This window comes from Oryx dammah, unplaced genomic scaffold (genome assembly GCF_014754425.2).
Source record: "Oryx dammah isolate SB20612 unplaced genomic scaffold, SCBI_Odam_1.1 HiC_scaffold_10, whole genome shotgun sequence".
In the NCBI taxonomy this organism is placed as follows: Eukaryota; Metazoa; Chordata; class Mammalia; order Artiodactyla; family Bovidae; genus Oryx; species Oryx dammah.
This window is the reverse complement of record NW_024070194.1, coordinates 42701829-42721646: the sequence shown is the minus strand read 5'-3', so window position 1 is coordinate 42721646 and position 19818 is coordinate 42701829. Positions and strand designations below refer to the sequence as shown.

The window sequence follows — 19818 nt, the reverse complement described above, 5'->3', positions numbered from 1 at the left end:
GGGCGAACTTGGGCTGTGTGCTCACCTCCCGCTCCCCTCACCGCAGCCCAGGAGGCCGGGACGCACCACCCCATCCCAGACCCCTACTTTCGAGCGAGCAATTCGCTCAGCTTCACGCCAGAGAGCTGGTCTTGGGGGGACCGCGCACAGCCGAATGCTAGGAAGGGATGAGGCCCAGCATCCAGTCCGAGGAGACAGGCAGGAGACGCGGAGAGGGGATGCAAGGAAGGCTTCGGTTAGCAGGGATCGCCTCCGGCTCCCGCTGCCTGGTCCTCTCCGGCCGAGAAGCCTGGCGAGGCCACCGCACACCCCTGTCGCCCGCTCCCCGGTCCCTGCGTCCCTCCTTGTAGCCAAAGCCTGGAGCGCCCCGAAACCCGTCCCCGGCCTCCGCGCCCAGGTCTGGGAGCCCCCTGTTAGGCCACCTCCTGGCCTCGGGCAAGGGGGTTGTGGATTGGAGAGAAGACGACCGGTCTCAACCTCAGCCCCCCCCCCTCCCGCCCCGCCGCTTCTTCGCACGAGCTAAGTCAAATGCAACAAAGTGAAAGTCACGGGTGTAGTGGCGTCAACAGCTCCCCAGGCTGAAGGGGCCACTCGTAGATTTGGGCAAGCGAGGAAGGTTTGCTCTTCTCGCCTTCGAGTTTTCCAGTCATTCTTCCTCCCGCGCCAGGACACAGCCGCCCGGAGGCAGACCGGGCGCGAGGCCTGGCGACCCCGGGCGGCCGCTCGGCCGCTCACAGGCCCGAGGCCCGGCGCTCCCGCCTGAGGTCTGGTGTCCCAGGGCCGAGGCGCGGGGCCTGACCCGCCCGCCCGGGTGAGGCCTGTTCTTGGGGCTTCTGCCGCGCCCCGGGTGCCCCGGCCTCCAAAGGATGCTGGGGGGCGCGCGGCCCTCGGCCTGGCCCGGCTCCTTGCCCGAGGCCTCAGGCCCGGCGCGGGGCGACAAAGTAAGACAGAACGGGAGGGCCGGGCTTGTATTTTTTTAAACACAGGATTTTTATTAAAATTCTTATTTTAAAAAATTGAAAGCTTTCAGCGCCCGGCGCTCTTGGGGAACCGCACGGAACCGCTGAACTCCAAATTCCGGGGCTCAGGCCCCGGAGGACGGGGCAGGGATGCTTCTCGCTCGCCTACATTATGTTTTCCTTTTGTCATATTTGAGAAATGTTCACTGAACAAAATTAAAAAATATATAAAGAAAAGAAAGCAGGAGTAACCAAACATAAGCAAACCAAAACAAACCACAAAGAAAGGAGTTGGGCCCGGAGGGGTACGGGCCCTTCCTGAAGGTCATTTTGGCAACAATCACCACTGATATTTACAACGAAAAGCGAAATCTGCCACCAGTTGTCAGAACGTTTACAGGGCCATAAATATTTAGCATTTTCTTATTAAAAAAAAGGAGAAAAAATCCTCTATATTTTTAAAGTGTTTTCCACTTGCTTTAGAAGAAGACGCTGACAATATCGCTACTCACACAAACCTATTTTACAAAATTCACAAAAGCAGAGCGCGGGGGGTGGGGTGGGGGTGGGGGTGGGGCGCGGTTCTTTTTCTCCTTCTCGAGTGAGTAAGTTAACGTTGGGACCATTAGGTCCCCGGGGAGAAGCAGAGAAGCGAAGCTGCGCAAACATTCTGTAAACACGGCTTAGGGTTCAGCCATCTCCAATGGTTCAAACGGAGAGAAGGATGAGGCGGAGCTGGGTGGGTGGAACTGCCTCTCCAAGGAGGTGCAGGCCAACTCTTGGGCGCCTCTCCGACGAAGCCGAGAGTCAACTCGACTCCATAATAATAATTATAATAATATAATAACCACCGTACGGGCCGAGAGTCCTCCGCGCCTCCGCCGCCGCCGGGGTAGGGCCTGGGCCTGGGGCCTGGAGTCTGGGAGGGGCGGGCGCTCACCAAGTCCACTGCTGGGCCTGGACCAGGGGGTGTGCTGTCGGGTACTGGGGGGCGCCGGCCGAGCTGTACTGGGCGTTGTACTGCATGTGTTGCAGAGACTGCGCGCTGTAGGCCGAAAAGGGGATGCCCGCCTGGAAGGTGGCTGCTGCCAGGTCCTGGGCTTTAAGCGCGTGGCACGGCTTGCCGTCTCTGACCAAAACGGGCACGGCCACCCGGCGCGGTGAGGGCAGGGGCGTCACCTCCATACCTTTCTCGGCCCGGGCGCGCTTCATCTTGTAGCGGTGGTTCTGGAACCAGATCTTCACCTGCGTGGGAGTCAGGCGGATAAGGCTGGCCAGGTGCTCGCGCTCGGGCGCCGACAGGTACCGCTGCTGCCGGAAGCGCCGCTCCAGCTCGTAGGTCTGCGCTTTGGAGAAGAGCACCCGCCGCTTCCGCTTCTTGCCGGCGTCCCCCCCGCCGCCGGGGGTCTCCTTGTCATTGTCCGGTGACTCGTCGGCCGATGGCTCCGGGGACTTGGAACTCGAGTCTTGGGGCGCCGCGCCGGCCGCCAGCCCGTGCACTGGGAGAGAGGGAAGTCTGTCAGGCGCCTGCAGGCCCCGTGCGCTCTGGATCCTCCGCGCGCCCTCTGCCCCGTGCGCCCTGCAGGCCAGCCCGGCAGCCTTCGCCCAGACCCTCGCCCCGCTCCACACTGGATGGAACTGTCGGCGTCTCCCCGCTTCCCCGGGGGGAAGAGAAGAGGCAAGAGTAGGGGCTCGGGGCTCTGGTTTCTAGGGGTTCCCCCAGGGTGGGTTTGTATTTGGGGGGGCGGGGAGGAGTGGCGCGCAGAGGAGATCACCGCGGGTTATGGGCTCCGGCCCCCTTAAGCAGTTTCCTCTCCGGAGAGACGTGGGCAGATTTTTAAAAGAAAAAAACCACAATCCCGGCATTGATCTGGTCGGCCATTTAAGGCAGGTTTTTGGGGGCTTTCGTTTCTGCTTTCCGACTTTCTGGACACCCTCCGCACCGCACAAAGCGGCCTCTATGAAACGTGGAGGGGGGGTAGGATGAGCTATTTATACCCGGGCTACCCTCTCCCCGTACCCCGAGGCAGGCTGGCCCGATCCAGGCCGGTCACTCCCGGCAGTCGGAATGGGGGAGGGGGCCCCGGCCCGAGCCGTCAGTCCCGGTTGACGTCTGTAACCGGCCCTTGGGAGGTACTCCCCTCCCCCTCTTCCTAATTTCTCTTTGGAAAGAACGTGAGACCAAGTGCCCCTCCCTCACCCCCATCCCAGGGGCGTCTGGCGAGGCGGGAAGAGAACAGGGCATCCCAAACAAGCGTTAGGCATCTTTCCGGGGGCGCACGGTGAGGGATCCGGCTCACGGCGCCCCTTCCCCTTCCTCTCCTTGCGTCCGGTGCGGGCTGCGGTTACCAGCCGCGGCAGCCCAGCTGCGCTACTTACGCGAGTACTGAAGGCCCTCGGTGCTGGCCAGCCAGCGCGTGTACGGGTTGTCGCTGCTGTCGTAGAAGGGGTTCTTCAGGGGCAGGCTCTGCACTGTGTCCAGGGCGCCCTGCCCCAGCGGCCCGGTCCTCTTGGCGGGCTCCGGCCCCTCGTTCTCCTCCTCCGGCCCTTCGGCCACCGAGCCCTCCTCATCGTTGGTGTCCGGCAGGTCCAAGATGTCCTTGACCGAAAACCCCGTCTTTGTGTTGGTCAGCGACATGGCCCGGACCCCGCAATTTATGCCGCAAAGTTGTAGCTTCACTTGATCAATTCGTGGCGCTCCCAGTAGGGGCGGGGGAGGGGGTATGGGGAGAGGGGTTGGGGGAGGGGAGGGGGGATGGGCTTTAATTAGAGAGATTATTATGTTTAAGAAAGAGAAAGAAACTCTCGGAGAGGGGAGAGGGGGGGGAAAAAGCCCCAGGCGTAGCCAGTGTCTTCTCTACAGGCACGCGGAAATGGACGCGGGGTGCCGGGCGGCCTGCGCGCCAGCGCCGCGGGCCGGGCCCGAGTTTGTAACTCCAGGAGGGGTGCCAAGGCGGCGTCAGCTCCGGCGGCCGCTCGGCGCGCGGTGGCGGCTGGTGGCGAGGAAAAAATGGGCCATTGCCCGAGCGATCAGTCCATATAAGGCTGGGCTCCACTCACGAACCTGGGGAGAGGGGGGGAAGAGGGGGAGAAAGAGAGGGAGGGAAAGAGAGACAGAGGGAGGGAGGGGGAGCGAGAGAGGGAGCGAGAGAAGGGTGGAAAAAGAAGGAGGAGGGAGACATTAAAACGCAAAGGTTGGACACGTGTGGGCGGGTCTTGGAAGTCAAGTGGATGAAGACTGTATTTGCAGATGTGAAATTGTGGGTTTTGGGGAGCTCCGCGCTCCCAGCCAACAGCCCTCTAGAGCAAGATGAGAGGTGTAACGTGTCAATTAATTGCAAAGACTGGGCGAGCCTTTTTTTAAAAAAACCCCAGTATTTACATACAAAGGACCACCGCGTCGCTCGTGAGTCCACACACTTGAAAGGGCCGTTTTAACAAATTGCATCTTAAAAAAAAAAAAAAAAAAAGCGGGGGAGGAGGAAAGAAAACAAAACAGAAAGCCGGAGGAGGGAAAAGAAAAAAAAAAAGTCCTCCTCAACATTCACGGGTTCCTGCCTCCCCGCCCCCGCGCGCCCGCCCCCAGCAAGCCGGAAAATTGGCGATTTGTGGCGCCTTTGGAAAAGAGGGAGGGGGCGCAGGCTGAGTCTCGGAAATCTCTCCTTCCCATCGCTGGCGGTTCCCTAAACAAGATCCGGTTCAAATGGCAAGAGCCCAACTTCTGTAAGCCTCCTAGGTCAATATTTTGGTTGAGGCTTAAGGATGAGTACCAGAAATGACAAGGCAAGTAATTGATTCTAGTTAACGCCGAAAGAGCCCGAAACCCAGGAGAAGGATCGGCTCGAGGCCGGCCTGAGCCACCACCCAGCGACACCCGTACACCACCACCCCCCCCGCCCACCCTGGCCCGCCACCCTTTATTTGCTAAAGATATTTATTTCCGTCTCCCGCCTCCCCTCTCCCCCTCCAGCTCCGTGCGGTCGAGCAAGACAGCACCGTTCACTTGGCACTGTGCGGACGCCCGGGGAGGGGCGGGGGGCGGGGAGTGGGGACGTCTTTCCCGAGTCTCGACCGGCCCCTGCCCCACCACCTCCGGGCCCGCGGGCCGCGCCCTCCGTGTGGAGGGAAAGGCAGACGGCCCCGCGCCCTCCCTGCCCCCTATTATGCCTCCCTCTGCAGCCTCCAGCGGGGGCGGAGAGAGGGGAGGGGTGGCGGGGCGCGGGCGCGGTCTGCAGGGGGGTGAGGACCCCAAAACGGCGGGGGAGGGGGTCGCAGGGCGGGAGGTGCTGCTGATTTCTCTGTGGAGTTTTCTTCTCCGCAGAGAGTCCTTTCGGATGCTTCAGGGGCGTGTTGCGAAGACACGCCGCAGGCTCCCAGCTTGCGTGAGGTTGGAACTGAACTTTCCCGGGAAGGCACTTCCTGCCCGGGGCCGGCGAGGAAAAGTCCTCGCCGCACCGCAGCCCCTCCTTCCAGTTTTGTTTTTTTTTTGGGGGTGGGGGGGCACGTTTGCTACCTGATGCTCGTCCACCCCAGAGGAGCGTCTGAACTGTGCTTTGCCCGGGGAGCGGGGAACGGAGAAGGCCGCGGCGGGGGTCCGGGTCTGGCCGCCTCCTCGCCGGGAGCGCAGCGCGGGCGCCCGGCCTCCCCGTGAGCAGCTGCGGCCTCCGCGCCCCGGCCGCCCCCGAGTTGCCAGCGCCCGGCGAGGGCGCCTCTCCCCGAGCCGCTCGGCGGCTTTCTGCAGCCCTCGCTGCCTCGCCCCCAGTATGTGACGTGGGTGACAATGCCCCAGGTTAGAGCGAGCCCCTCGTCGGCGCGTCCTGGGTGGTCGGACCCGGGCAAACACAAATACAAACCGATTGCTAAGCTGCGGACAATGAGCGAAATGTAGACAAATGTCCCGCTCCCGTTGGAAGCCTTTGTCCCGGCTCGGTTTTTGCATTTATTTCAGTGGCGAAATAATACATGATTGACGCTCTCTTTCAATGTGTCCTAACTGTTTGGAATAAATCTAAGGTTGTTCCTAGTTGTCATGGCATTCAACCCTTTTCAATGGACTATCTCTTCATTCATTTCTGAATCCGTCCACAATATTAAGGAAACCCCTTCATGTCGACGCTCCCCATTCCTCTCTTTTTCCTCCTACTTTTCCCTTTCTCCTTTCTTCTCCCCACCCCCCGCAAGAATTAGAAACTGGTTTGAATCCCGTTCCTCGAACCCATTACTTTTCGTGCTTCCCCCCCCTTTCTCTCTCCAGTCTGCCTTTCCCAGCCTCCCCCCGCCTTGCCTCCCTTCCCCCTCACTGGGGAGCTCCCTGCCCCGTCCAGTCAGAGGAGGGAAGTTGGGTCTGCAGGCGTCCAGGAGGCCCAGAGTTTGGAAACAAGGGCTCCTGAGCCTGCCCCGGCCATTGTTACTCAGCTGCTAAATAAATAACTGGTGAGGAAAAGTTCCTCAACCCAAGCTTTGCAGAAAAAAATCGTCCTGACCCTTCCTTGGCTTCATCTGTCCTAAGGTGGGGGGTGGGTCTCTTGGGGACCAGTGTAAGCATCAGGAAGGTCAGAAGTGAGTCTGGTTGGACCAGGCCAATTGCTGGGTTGGGTGAGAAATGTCCCTTTTGGCAAGAAGTGTGTCTCTTTGGCTTCTGTCCTGAACCATCTTTGGGAGGGGTGCCCCCAGACACCGCCCCCCGCCCCCCGCCCCCCGCCCCCGCCCAGCACCCCGCACCCCGCACCCAGCCTGCTCAATTCCTCACCTGGGAACCACCTAGTTCCACTTCGCTCCTAATTTCTCCCTTGCATCTTTACGGGGGCCTCTCCCAGGATCCCATCAGCGCTGCCACTGTGGATCACGTCCCCTCCCTGGGCCCACCTCCCAGGTCTGCACGGGGCACAGAGCACCTGGGAGACCACCTTCCTGGAAATTGATCCTGGAGAAGGAGCACTGACAGGCAGCACCCTGAGAAACAGGCCCCCTCACCCCAACGCCGGGACCCTGGGCCCAGTTCACGGAGAGGGCCCCCGGCCCAGCCCAGGCCCCTCGGCCTCAACAGGGGGAGTTCTCCCACACCTCCGGTCTCAGGGGCCCCTTTCTGCAGCTTTTACGGGGGCAGAGGGGGCCCACACCCCCGCCTGCACAGGCCGGGGTCTGGGTCTCTGCTCCCCCCTCCACCCTCAACCCTGGTAGTTTTTCCTGCCCCATCCACTGCGCTGTCTCCCTCCTGGGACCTCGAGAATCCATTTTGCCCAGCGCTCTGTCGCCTGTGCGGTTCCTGCGTCCGCTTCCAAAGCGCTGACATTTGCAATTGAAAAGGCCCAGGGAGACCGCTGGGAGGCCTGTAATTGAAGGGGAGAAACTCGGCTAGTTAGAGGAAGATCATAAAATTCAAGTCCCCCAGGAGTGGCCTGCGGATCCTGGGAGGCCAGCAGGGGAGCAGCTGGTGGCCAGGGGACAGGTCTGATGCCCAGGGTCTCTTGGATCTCGTGCAGCCTGAAGAGCGGGGGGCCAGGCACTAAACCACACCTCTGCACAGAAATTAGGTGATTGCATCCAAATGGTTCCCCAAGGGGTCTCGCTGGGAGCAGCACAGCCCGGACTTTTTGAGCCAGGGGTCTCCTGCCTGGTGGGATATGGCCCACCCAGAAGGCCGAGCCCTGCGCCCCTGGCCCTTTTAGAGTCCTCACATATACCCCCATCTCTCCACCTAGTCAGCGCTGAACATCCTGGGTCCTCTGGTCAACCAGCTCTGCTTGGATGTGCTGGTCTCCCTATCCCGGGATTCTTGAGTATCTTCTTTCTGGGTGCCGTTGCGCACACCCAGGAGAGGACCGTGTCCTGGGTCCCCTCTTGTTTGGGTTTGGGCTCTGGGTTTTGCCATGCTTCCCGGGGAAGCTCCTGAGCTGTTCAGCCTTGGGCCGTCTGCTGCGAACTTGGGGAGAAACTGAGAGGCGCTAGAACATTGATGGCAGCTGTCCTGGGCTAGAGGGGGACAGGGCTTAGCTCTCTGGTGTGCGACCACCACCTCGGACCCCTGCAGGGTCACCTGAGCAGCCAGAGGCCCCCCACCCTGAGTCATTAGGTTTGGGTGTTGGGGCTCCAACTTCCTTACACATCTCCGAGTTTTACCTCCCCTTGCTCAGAGGGTGTTACAGGCTCCAAGGGGAGGTGGCGGGAGGGGGGATGGTGGTGGAGCAGACAGAGAGGCTCTTTCTCCCTGCAGGCTGGAAGGCATCTTCTTAGGAGACTTCTCAGGCTGCTCAGCTCCGGTGTCGGAGGGATGGAGGGGCAGGCGCTGCAGAGGGCGCGTGGGGAGCTGAACCACCCAGGCGGGAGGCGAATGTACACAGGCTAAGTGTCCCCACTCCAGGACAAGTGGTCCTCCAAGTCGGCCCAGTGTTTACCTGTTTACTTTCCCAGGTAGCTCAAACACGAGCGTCTTTTCTGAGCTGCCGAGCTCGGCGGGCCGCCCTGGAGCACCCTCACCCCCAGCGCCTTGCGCTCACACTGTGCATGGCTGGACTCCCCCTATTAGGGGAGGGGTGCGCTCTGAACAGCCGCAAACCAAGACGAGAAGGTCCTTTGGGAAAGTGAGGTGAGACCGGGTCACACCCACGTGTGGGAGCTTGGCTTGGTGTGCCTGGACGAGGGGGCGGGGCAGCACCCAGTGCCCCCACTCCGCGTACTTCCCTCTCGCCGAAGGCCTCTAGGCTTGAAAGTCTCTTGGGAGGTGCTCTGCGCTCCTCCTACCCTTTTCAGGCTGGTGAGAGCTTGTTGGATAGGTGCCTCCTCCAGAAGAGTTCAGGGCAGAAAAAGTCCGGGGTGGGGGGTACCTTGAAGTGCTACTCTAAAAAAGGAGGGCGACCTTGAGGACGCCAAAGCCTCGAAGCTCCAGGCTGCACCCCTTGCCCTCCCCAGTCCACAAAATCCCGTCCAGGCATTAAAAATACAAGGTCTTTCCCATTATTTGAAAATACTAATTTGACTTTTCTTTTTTTGGAATGAAAAGACGTTGAAAGAAACTCTCTGGTACAGTAAGTACATGGCTGATCTCTCCGGCACCTGGCACGATAACAGCCTTCAAGTGGATTATTGTCTGGTTAGCGCCAAGGTGCTAAGCGTTTGTCTTCATTCACTCCAGAAACAAAGCGCGTGGCACCTTCCTTCCCCCCTCACAGGATTAGCTGCGGGGACACAAAGGTTTTGTAGGAGGGTGAGGTTTATTTTAGCTCGGGTTGGAGACTCAGAGCATGGTGTGCACTCAAAATCAGCGGGGATGGGAAATACTTTCCAAACTGGTTCCCAAGCCCGGCAACCAAGATGCCCACCTTTAAGATGCATTCCTCCAAGGTGGCTTGTGGTGGCTTCCACTCCAGGTGGGGGAATGGGGCTGGGGGTGGGGGGTGCTGCAGAGAGCAGGGGGTCAGCTCTGGCCACCAAAGGAAAGAAGTCCAGGAGTACGGCCCCAGGGTACCAATCCCAAGCAGGACATTTCCCAACCAGAAAACTGAAAAGTAGGCTCATCTGCATTGGGTCCTGGCACCAACTGGCATCACCTTCTGCCCCTGGAGAAGGAAGCGAGGTCCCTGGAATTCCCTGACAGGCTGCAGGGAATTCCGGGGGGCGGGCTGGCTCCTCCGGGCGCGGGGGGGGGGGGGGGGGGGGGGGGGGGGGTCGGATAGGGGGTGGGATGGGAGGTTGGGGGGACACTACAGCTCTGTCAGTGAGGCCAGATCAGGACAGGTGCTAATCTCTAGCAGGAGAGACCCACAGTCATCGGACAGAGGAACCAGAAAGCAGGGACCAGTGTGAAGGAAAGGAAATCTGAGTCCACTTTGGGTTCAAGTCAAAGGTGAAGTTTTTTTCTTTCTTTGATCTATATTGTGTTAACTCTTAGCACGGGAGGGGAAGAATGAGGGCGCCTTCCAGGGTAGTCCTTTCAAGAAGATGTTGGGCAGAGAAATTTTCTAGGCCCAGAGACAGGGCTCAGATTCTATATCTGAACCCCCCTCCCTACCTCTTCCTGGAGCCCCAAGAACTCTATAAAGCCCCAGAGCGAGCTGATCTTTGGGACCTAGAGCCTGGAATCCCTCCTGCAATTAATCGTGGGTGCAGGGGGCAGGTATCGGCTACAGGTGACCCCTTATCCCCCCTTCTACAAAGTGAAAGACACATCACTTTCCCAATTATCTGCCTCAGGAAAAAAAAAAAAAGCAGACATTTCCCGAGGACATAAACTGTAATAGAAATTAGGATTTCTCTTTCTATTAATCAGCCTCATTGTGTGGGCGTAAGACCCGGCGGACATATGTTAGGACTTTGATAAATGTGCTTTAATGAGATCTTTGAAAATGCATCCAATAAAATAAAAGGCGAGAAAAGCCGTTTAACTTTCATGGATGTTAAATTGAACAGGAAATGTGGCTCGGGGCGCGCTGCAAAATGGAACGGGCCTTCCTCCAATATTTTCTTTAAAAAACGTAGCTCTAAGCCCCCTTTAGGCCAAATGAGCCCATCTCAGCCAATCCATTGTCACCGGTTTATTGGGGAACCAAAGCCACGTCCCCCCGGGCTCACCCCTTTGCTCTATTCGTTCGCGCTTCTCTAATGATTAAATATGTTACAATGAGATTACGCAGCGTCAGTGTTGCCTTCAGGAACGTTCTTCCAGCCAAGCTCGACCTTCCCCCCAAAAAGGGTGATTTCAATGCAGGAGATTTGGGTTGCTGCAGAAAACACGACGCCGAAAGCACGTTCTTATCTGAATTTACTTCTTAACACGTGACAAAATCATTCCCAGAAGACTTCGAAAAGCCAGCGGCCTCTCCAAACGGGTTAGTACTCGGTACTTGGAGCTGGGCTGAAGGCTCGGCGCCTTGTTGCCCTCGCTGGCGCGGGGAGGCCGCGCTTCCAGCCAGCGCGGAGCCTGCGAGCTCGGCCTGGAACGCGGGGAACCAACTCTCGAGGGCCCTCCGGCACCGGAGAGAAGGGATTCCTGGGGCTCTCTTATTTCACCAGTCTGAGCCCCCCGAGGTCCACAGACCTCCGCTGGATGCAACGCCCCCTTTCCATCCCCGAGGGCCACCGAGATCGAGAAGGTGCGAGAGGCGCGCCAAAGGGCCTCCTCGCAGTGTGTGTGTGTTTGGGGAGGGGGGCGCAGAGGGGGCGCCCCTAGGAGACCAGGGCCTCAGCAGAGCCCACTGAGGCGCATTTCTGATCCTCTGGCGATCTCTACTGACACAAACGAGAACTGTCTGGAGCCTGGCGCGACCCCTCAAAGTCCTGGCTGGAGCCGCCTCCGCAAAGACCCCCCCTGACCCCTGCTCGGTCCCCCATCCCTGGTCCTTCCCGCTGGTGATTCCCGCCCCTCACCCTTTCCCTCCTCACCCCCACCCTACCTCGTGGCCCAGTTCTGCCCGAAGAGCACCTCTTTCTCCAAGAGGCGCCATCTCCAAATTGCCTGGGGGACATCGCCTCCGCCAGCAGCCCTGGCCCGACGCGCACCGGGGAGACTTACCCGCGAAGGTAGGGCAGAGGCGCGCCGTTCCCGGCTGAGGCTGGGGCGGCCCGGGAACCTCCCGAGCCGGCGATGGGGAGGGGCCCGAGGCGCTCGGCGCGCCCGCTCCGCCTCCCACTCCCCGCGCTGCGGCGACAGCCCGGCCGAATCTCCTGGCGAGCCTTTATCTAGTCCCCCCCCGCACCTACCCGGGACCCCCCTCCTCGGTGCCCCTCCCCCGTCGCGCCCTCCCGGGCGGGGCTCCGAGCCCCGCCGCGCCGCTCCTCCCCGCGTTCCCCGGCGCCCGCACCTGCGGGCCTCCAGAGGTCCCGCTCCCCGGCAGGCTGGAAAGTGCGCCGCGGCCGGAACACCTGGCCTCGGCGGCAGGTAAAACTTTTCCCTCCCGGGGGCGCGGCGGGCGGGCCTCGGTCTCTCCCCGAGCGACCTCCTCGTGACCCGCGGAGCCGGCGAAGGACCCGAGACGCCCGGCACTTGGCCACCTGCTGCTTCCCGACACCCCCCACCCCCGAGCCGAGGCGAGAATCGCGAGTGGGGGCCGCTCAGGCAGTTGCGCGTGGGACCCCGAGACTCCTCTCCCCCACCCGGGCCCGAGCGTCAGGGTCCCGGCCCCGAGGCGTTCGGGTCCCCGGCGGCGGCAGAGGCCCGCGCTGGCTGCTGGCGCGACAGCTGGGGGAGGTGGGTGGGAGCGACGCCGAGCTCCGGTACGACTCCTCGCGCAGCAGCGCACCCTGAGATCCTGACCACCTCGGACCACGCGCGAGCTGGAGGCTCACCTGGAGCTGCGCCCGGAGCCCCGGCCAGCAGAGCACGCGGATCCCCGGCCGCTCTTTATCCCGAGCCGCGGGCTGCTGCAGAGCTGCGGGCGCACGGGCACTGGCGCGGCGAGCGCTCCCCCTCCCGGCTCCGGCTCCCGGCCCAGCGGCCCCACCCTCCGGGCTCCGGCCCCGCGGCCGCCGCGCAGCCCCAGCGGAGGGGGCCGCTCCCCAGCGCCGCGCGCTCTGTTTGTTTTGCTTGCCCGACTGACGTGAGTCAAAATATTGGCCATATGTTCAGCGGTAATAAATTGGGTATGAGCGCAAACACACTTGGGCTTCGATGGCTCTTTCAGCTGCCACATGGCTGGCTTGGAAGGAGGGGGGCTGCCACCTTGCTGCGACCCCCATCCCCAAACAGGCGGGTGGTCCCTCTCTGGAGCGGCCCCTAGGAGCCGGAGACCTGAGACCCCAGGCCTCGCCTCTCCCTCCCCTCTCCTCCGTCCCCAGCGTGGTCTCGGACCCCTCAGCTCCAGGCGAGCCCGGGCTGCTGCCTAACAAGGTCGCCATCTATAAATTGCTCGGTCGCTAAGACGCCATAAAACCGTAGGGCCAGATGTGGCACGTTATTTATGTGTGAAACCGCGTTTACACTAGATAGCCGATCCAAGGCCGATAGCACGGCTCGGCGGGAGGTCACAGACCTCTAGCCCCAGGCTCCTGGCTCCTCCCTCCAGCGCACTCCCAGCTCCAGATTGAGGGGTGTAGGTCTTTCTGGGAGAGGGGTTCAGCCCTGCAGCTCAGGAAGAAAGTGATTGCAATGCATTGGTGCCAAGGTGCCACCTGTCCAGGGTTAGACGCCGCCTCTGGAGTTGATTTCCGTAGCTTTTCAGCTCTTTTTTTTTTTTCTTTTTCAATCTGGCCTGGGAGGCTGTTTTATTTTCCAGATGGTTGATACCTCTGGTGGGACTTTAGTCTGAACAGGAGAGTTGGTGTTTGAAAGCTGAAGATGTTCGGGCCCTGCAAGTCGGTGGGATTTTGGGGTGGGGGTGGGGTCTCCTGACCCCCTAGGCAGGATGTTTTTGAGGAGGAGGCAGAGATGGAAGTGGAACAGTCCACTGACTGAAGGAGCACCTGAGATTAGTCCTGCCTCAAGCCTGACTGTGGACTGCAGTGTCACATATCAGCCACCTTATTTAAATTAAGTGGCAGCCGAAGCACTCAGACAGAGGCAATTCTGCATTGGACATGAAATCAGAGTGGCCCCGTGTGATTTCGGAAAGGGAGGTCAATACGGTGCAGTAATAGAAAACAATTGTCTCGTTTTTCTCCTCCAGAAGGTGGCCTCTGGACTGCATGTCCCCAAACTGGTCACCTCACACTTTACTCACATGAATTCATTAAGAGTCATCATCTCTCCTGTGCCATTACTTTGCTATTTCTTGAAGGGAACCAAATTCTCTCTGTGGTTAATAAGCACTGCGCTGGGCCCCCTACCTTCCTTTTCATCTTCAAAACACCTGGGGTTCCCTGAATGACATCCTCCATTTGGCCAAGGAAAATCAGAGATGAAAAATGTTGCCCTACCGCAGGGAAAAACATAAGCATTTGACTTCACTATTACAAGTTACCTTGGGTCCATGTTCACTGGATAACTGTCCTTAGTGGCAGTTAAGGGTAGAAAAATGATGCTGTTGACAGGGGTGGGAGAGAAGGGGAGAAGCGATGTGGGGTGAAGGAGCGGGAGGAACCCATGCAACAGGTGCAAAGAAGAGCTATGAAATGAACCTCTTAACCTTCAGTACTAAGCACTACAAAGCCTCTCCACACTGGCTCTTCTGGGCCTTACCGTGAGCTCCCAGAAACCTTTAGTTACCACAGAGAACTCGGGCTTCACTCAAGCCTGCAGGAGTTGTTAATCTTGGAAAATTACTGCTCCATTTCTTTTTTTTTTTCCTTGGATTTTAAGTCTTTATGGTTCAAAACAAAATCTAGAGTGTATTTTTGGGTTTATGTCACCTCCCAGTGTAAACTCTGTGATCCTGGTAAATCACTTCTTTGGGTGAAAATACTGCTTCATACCTGAAACTGGATGAGGGGGTTTGAAGACAGACCTTCATGTCTGTAGTCTTCACAGAAGGGGCATCTTCGTCTAACAAGAGGCTTGTGTGTTTTTTCCCTGTCCTTCTTCCTGATAACCGCTATGTAGTGAACAGAGACACAGACAATGAGCTTGGAAAGCCAGTGTTTGGTGGCCTTGGGTGGAAAACTAAGAGACATGAAGCAGAGGGTACATCACATCAGTCTTTATATGATTCCCTTTTGGGGAAAAACTCATTAAAAATAGCACATGTACTGGGGCATGAACTAGGCAATTGATAATAAAAATCCATTACAAAGGAAATGCAGTGGGGAGCAGGGTTGTAATAAAATACAACTGTTGAGGTAAACCCATGCATTCTCTCCTTGGGCTTAACTAGCAACCCAGTGCTGAACTTGGCAGACTTAATTGTCCTTAGGCCTAAACAGATTTCAAGCAGTGTCTTTTCTTAGTTCCACTGTGTTTTTGTGTTGTTACTGCTTCAGAGACATTCCTATTCTACCCACGGACTCAGAATTCATGGACTTATTCACAGGAAAAAACCTTCCTCTACAGTGTTCCCCAAAGGCATCATGAGCTGCAAGACGATGCTCTGGGAATGAGCAGTTTCTGGTGCTTACAAGTAAAAATCAACCAGAGCAAAACCATTATAGTGCTTTGAACCCAGCCAGGAAGGATATAATTGCATTGTCTTGAGAAGAACTACACAGTGGCTCCCTCAGAGAGAGTTTCTTGCCCCTTACAGCTGCTTCATCTGCTACCAAGTCTAGACAGTCTAGGAAGGCAGGTGTCTTGTCTGTACCTTATGTCGGCATCCTGCATGGTGAGCAGGGTAGCTCCATGAAGATGAGAGCTGAGATGGACTCGGAGGAAAGTCCATGTCCACCACCCCTGACAATGGGGGGCTGTCAGGAAGCTTGGTGCATTTACAGATATCATCATTGTGTAAAATAGGGTGTGCAGGAGACTGCAGGTGGATCCTCAGCCAGAGAAAGCATCAGCTGAGTTCCTCTGACATGAAATCCCGGTCCACTTTATCTGAAGACAGACCCGTTTCTTTCCCTCAGGAACTTCCCTCTGTAGAACCAGAAGTCATGGTCTGATGAGGTTCTTGGGCCATCGGAGGCTGCAAATGATACCAACTCCCCCTCATGTCCTATACAGAACCAAGCATGAGCAAACACAGTGGATATAGACCATTGTGTTATAGCACTGGAAGCAGCCAAGACGTTGGATACCATGTGTCAGATCCTCAAAAAGTAAGAGTCAAATTCACCTAGATAGAAGCTAAACAAGTGGTTGCCTAAGGCTGAGGTGGGGCAGCATGAGGAGACTGGGGTGATGGAGTGATAGATAATGGGGGGGTTCTTGGCAAGGGTAATGAAAATGTTCTATGAATGATGGGGGTGTTGGTCAGACAACTCAATGAATATAACTAAAAATCATTGGATTGTGCACATTAAATTGGCTGAATTGTATGGTATGTGGAACTACATCTCAAAAAAGCCATTCAAAAAATCAAATGTGTCTCCTTTTTCATTGGGGCAAGAAGGTAGGAGAGGATGGAATCTGTGCAAGATCAGTGATCCTCAGAGTTGTTCTTTTTTAACTTTCCCAACTTTTATTCTGAGTGTTTTCACACACACACACACACACACACACACATACACACACACAACATTGAAAGAATAATAGAGTGAACCTTTGTATACCCTCTACTTGGATTCAACAATAATTTACATTTTGCCACTTAAGCTCATCACTCTATATAAATGCATTTTCTTCTTGTAGAACTATTTGGAATGAAGGTTGTAGATACCATGATACTTCTCCATTAGACATTTCAGTATATATCTTGTAAGAAAAGACATTCTTCAACATAATCACCATATCATTACTGGGCTTTAGAAAATTAGCAATGATTCCATAATTTATCTGATATGTCTTCCTTATTCAAATTTCACCCAAAACAAAGTGTATTTTTATAGCCAGTTCATTTTATCCCCCCTTAACCAGGACCTATTTAATGTTCACATGCTGCATTTGATATTTGTAATTTTAGTTTTTTATATTCTCATTCTTTTAATTTACAACAGTCTTCATTGTTGCCCTTCTTTCCCTCCATTCCAGTTTTGACTTTTGAGAACCCAGATGACTTGTAGAATCTGCCTCCCCAATCCTGGATTTGCCAGGCTATTTTCTCCTGGTGTCCTTTCCTTTGTTCCTCTGTCCCTTGAACAGCCACAAACTGGATGTTAGATCTAGAGTCTGGATTAGGTCCATGATTCACATTTATGGTTGGGGATGCCATGTGGGTGGTCTGTCACATTGCATCTCATTACGAAGCAAATCATGTCCCTATATTAGTGAAACTGAGTTTGATCACTTGGTTAAGGTGGTGATCACTGTATTGTTCCATGTGAACTGACAAGCGATTAGTAAGTAATCAGTGGTGAGTGATTCTTTGGCATTGTTTCAAAACTCTTTGTCACTGTGTAAACATTTCCCATAATCCTCAGTAACTTTTCATCCAGTGGTTTTTAGAGTCTGTTGCATGAGTTCTATTTCTCCTTCTACGTGTACTTATTGTCATTTTTCTGTAAAGAAGAGTTTCCTTTCCCTCAGCCCCCATTATGGACTTATGGAGTTAACATTTTAATATGTTATAAGCAATTAACACTATTCTTTTGATGCTCAAGTTATCCAGATTATGCAGTGCACAGTGATGCACTAGAATGTCTGAGGGAAAAATCAGACAGGGAAAACTCTGAGAAACTTGGGGGAGATCATGAACCTTTGGGCAACCCAAGTTATCGTGGAAGATGTCTGTGTATATTTCTGACTAACAATGAATGGTTCATCACCACCAAAAAAAAGCTCCAATTCTATGTTTCCTGGAAGTCCAAACATGTCACAAGGTAAAAGCAACTAATATATTGAATGTTCCTCAATTAAATGTATCACCATTAAAACAAAAGGAAAGAGATTCATTTTCAAGGAATTCCTCACGTGGTTATAGAGGCTGGCAGGGTGGGCTGGCCGGTGTTGATCTAGGAAGAGGTGATGCTGAAGTTCACATCTGAAGACTGTCAGGCTGGAGAAGTCCTTCTTGTTTCATGACGGGGAGATACAGCTTTCATTCTGTTCAGATCTTCAACTGATTGGATAAGGCCCACCCATGCTATGGAGTGCAATCTGTTTTACCCAGATTCTGCTGTTTTAGTGTTCATCTCATTTAAAAGCACCCTCCCGGAAACATCCAGAATGATGTTTGGCCACATATCTGGATTTCATGGCCTAGTCAAGTGGACACAAGATCACCCATCACATCCTCTGATTAACTGATGTTGGCAGTTGCTCCCCAAGATCCAGGGGTGTTTGTAAAAAATCTTGAGCTAAGTTTCTGAGTAGCTACAGCCATGTGATGCTACACAATGCTATGTCCGCCTCTACAAATCTTGCCTTTCCTGTTTCCTAGCAACAACCTGGCCTCTCACTGTGGCATTCCTGGTAAATGTTATTGTTGTTCAGACGCTAAGTCGTGTCTGACTCTTTGCGACCCCATGGACTGCAGCACACCAGGCTTCCCTGTTCTTCACTGTCTCCTGGAGCTTGCTCAAACTCATGTCCATTGAATGAGTGATGCCATCTAACCATCTCATCCTCTGTTGTCCCCTTCTCCTCCTGCCCTCAATCTTTCCCAGCATAAGGGTCTTTTCCAGTGAGTCGGCTCTTTGCATCAGGTGACCAAAGTATTGGAGTTTCAGCTTCAGCATCAGTCCTTCCAATGCATATTCAAGACTGATTTCCTTTAGGATTGACTAATTTGACCTCCTTGCAGTCCAAAGGGACTGTCAAGAGTTTTCTCCAGCACCATAGTTCAAAAGCATCAATTCTTTGGTGCTCCTGGTAAATACTCATTGTTATAGCTTGGACTTTTGAACTGGACATCAGATACACTTCTGATAAGAGAAATACATGTGACCAGAATACAGCTGTTTGAAGCCCATAAAATTATCCAGTTGTTTGTAGGTGGGAGGAAGATCCAGGAACTTGGTTTGAATTTGGAGGGCCTGTGTGGACTGACTACACAGATCTCTAATTCTATCATCATCCTAGAGTAAACCTAGCCTTTCAGTGTACTTTGGAACAATGTTGATCTCTGTATTGATCTTCTGATCGAATTAGGAGGCCAGGGGGCATTTTTAAGGCTACCTGTTTGCCTTCTTTCCCAATAAGGATATTGGATGCCAAAAGCCATGTAAATTTGGGGAAAGCTATTCTTAAGAGTGGGTTAATACTTAAAAGAGAATGATGAGAACTATGAAGTAGAAATCTACTATAATTTTGGCTCATTGTGAATAGTTAAGTATTTAATGTCTGGTTAGTGTAGGGGTTTGGAACTTAATAGCATATATTTTATTGAACATTTGCTATGTCCCTAGCAGTGTGCTAAGGTCCTTTATCTGTATTGTTTGATTTAATTCTCAAACTAACCATGTCAGTTGGGGAGCACCACTTTTTACCTTAATTTTAAATATAAGGAAACTGATGTTTAAGGAGGCTGGAAACCCAGAGACCCTGGAGTCAGAGTGCCTGGCCTGAGCCTCCCCTCTTTCTTATGACCTCCACAGATTCCTCAGCCTCTTGGAACCTCATCTCCTGGCTATGTAAAATGGAGCTCATAATAGAACTATTCTGAGTATGAGGATGAGCTGAGACCGGGTCTGTAAACGGGATCTGCTAGTGCCTGGTGTGTTGGTAGACGCCTGGTACCTTCTTGCTTCCGTTACCATCATTATAATTTGCTCTGGTTATAGAATAATTGAGGTTCCACTCCAAGTCTATCTGATCCCAGAAGCCATGTTCTTGACCATGAGGTCATGACACAACATTTTGTCACCAAGTTACAGCTGTGGAAATTCCGTGGAGTGTTTCCTTACCCAGAAGAGAAGTTCCTTATTTTTTTTCCTCCTCGTTCCCATTTATTTTCCCCCCTTCTTGTATATTTTCTTTCTCTTTGATTCTTGGCCCATTCTATTGGTGGCATTCAGGACTAAATATACAATGGACGCACATGGGTTCAATTCCATTCCAGTAAAAGGTGAGAAACACTGGGCTGGATGAAGCACAAGCTGGAATCAAGATTGCTGAGAGAAATATCAATCACCTCAGATATGCAGATGACACCACCCTTATGGCAGAAAGTGAAGAACTAAAGAGCCTCTTGGTGAAAGTGAAAGAGGAGAGTGAAAAAGTTGGCTTAAAGCTCAACATTCAGAAAACGAAGATCATGGCATCCTGTCCCATCACTTCATGGCAAATAGATGGGGAAACAGTGGAAACAGTGTCAGACTTTATTTTTCTGGGCTCCAAAATCCCTGCAGATGGTGATTTCAGCCTTGAAATTAAAAGACGCTTACTCTTTGGAAGGAAAGTTATGACCAACCTGCTGCTACTGCTGCTAAGTCGCTTCAGTCGTGTCCGACTCTGTGCGAC

General features: G+C 54.7%; 1 protein-coding gene across 1 annotated transcript; it reads right to left on the bottom strand.

The window, feature by feature from the left end:
• Positions 1 to 1895: 1895 nt before the first annotated feature.
• NKX2-2 (NK2 homeobox 2) lies at positions 1896 to 3627 on the bottom strand. Its single transcript, XM_040248610.1, has 2 exons — positions 3339 to 3627; positions 1896 to 2458 (listed from the first exon to the last, which is right to left on the bottom strand). The coding sequence occupies exons 1-2, from the start codon at positions 3595 to 3597 to the stop codon at positions 1896 to 1898; spliced, it is 822 nt and encodes a 273-aa protein (XP_040104544.1). The 5' UTR covers positions 3598 to 3627.
• Between the last annotated feature and the right edge of the window lie 16191 nt (positions 3628 to 19818).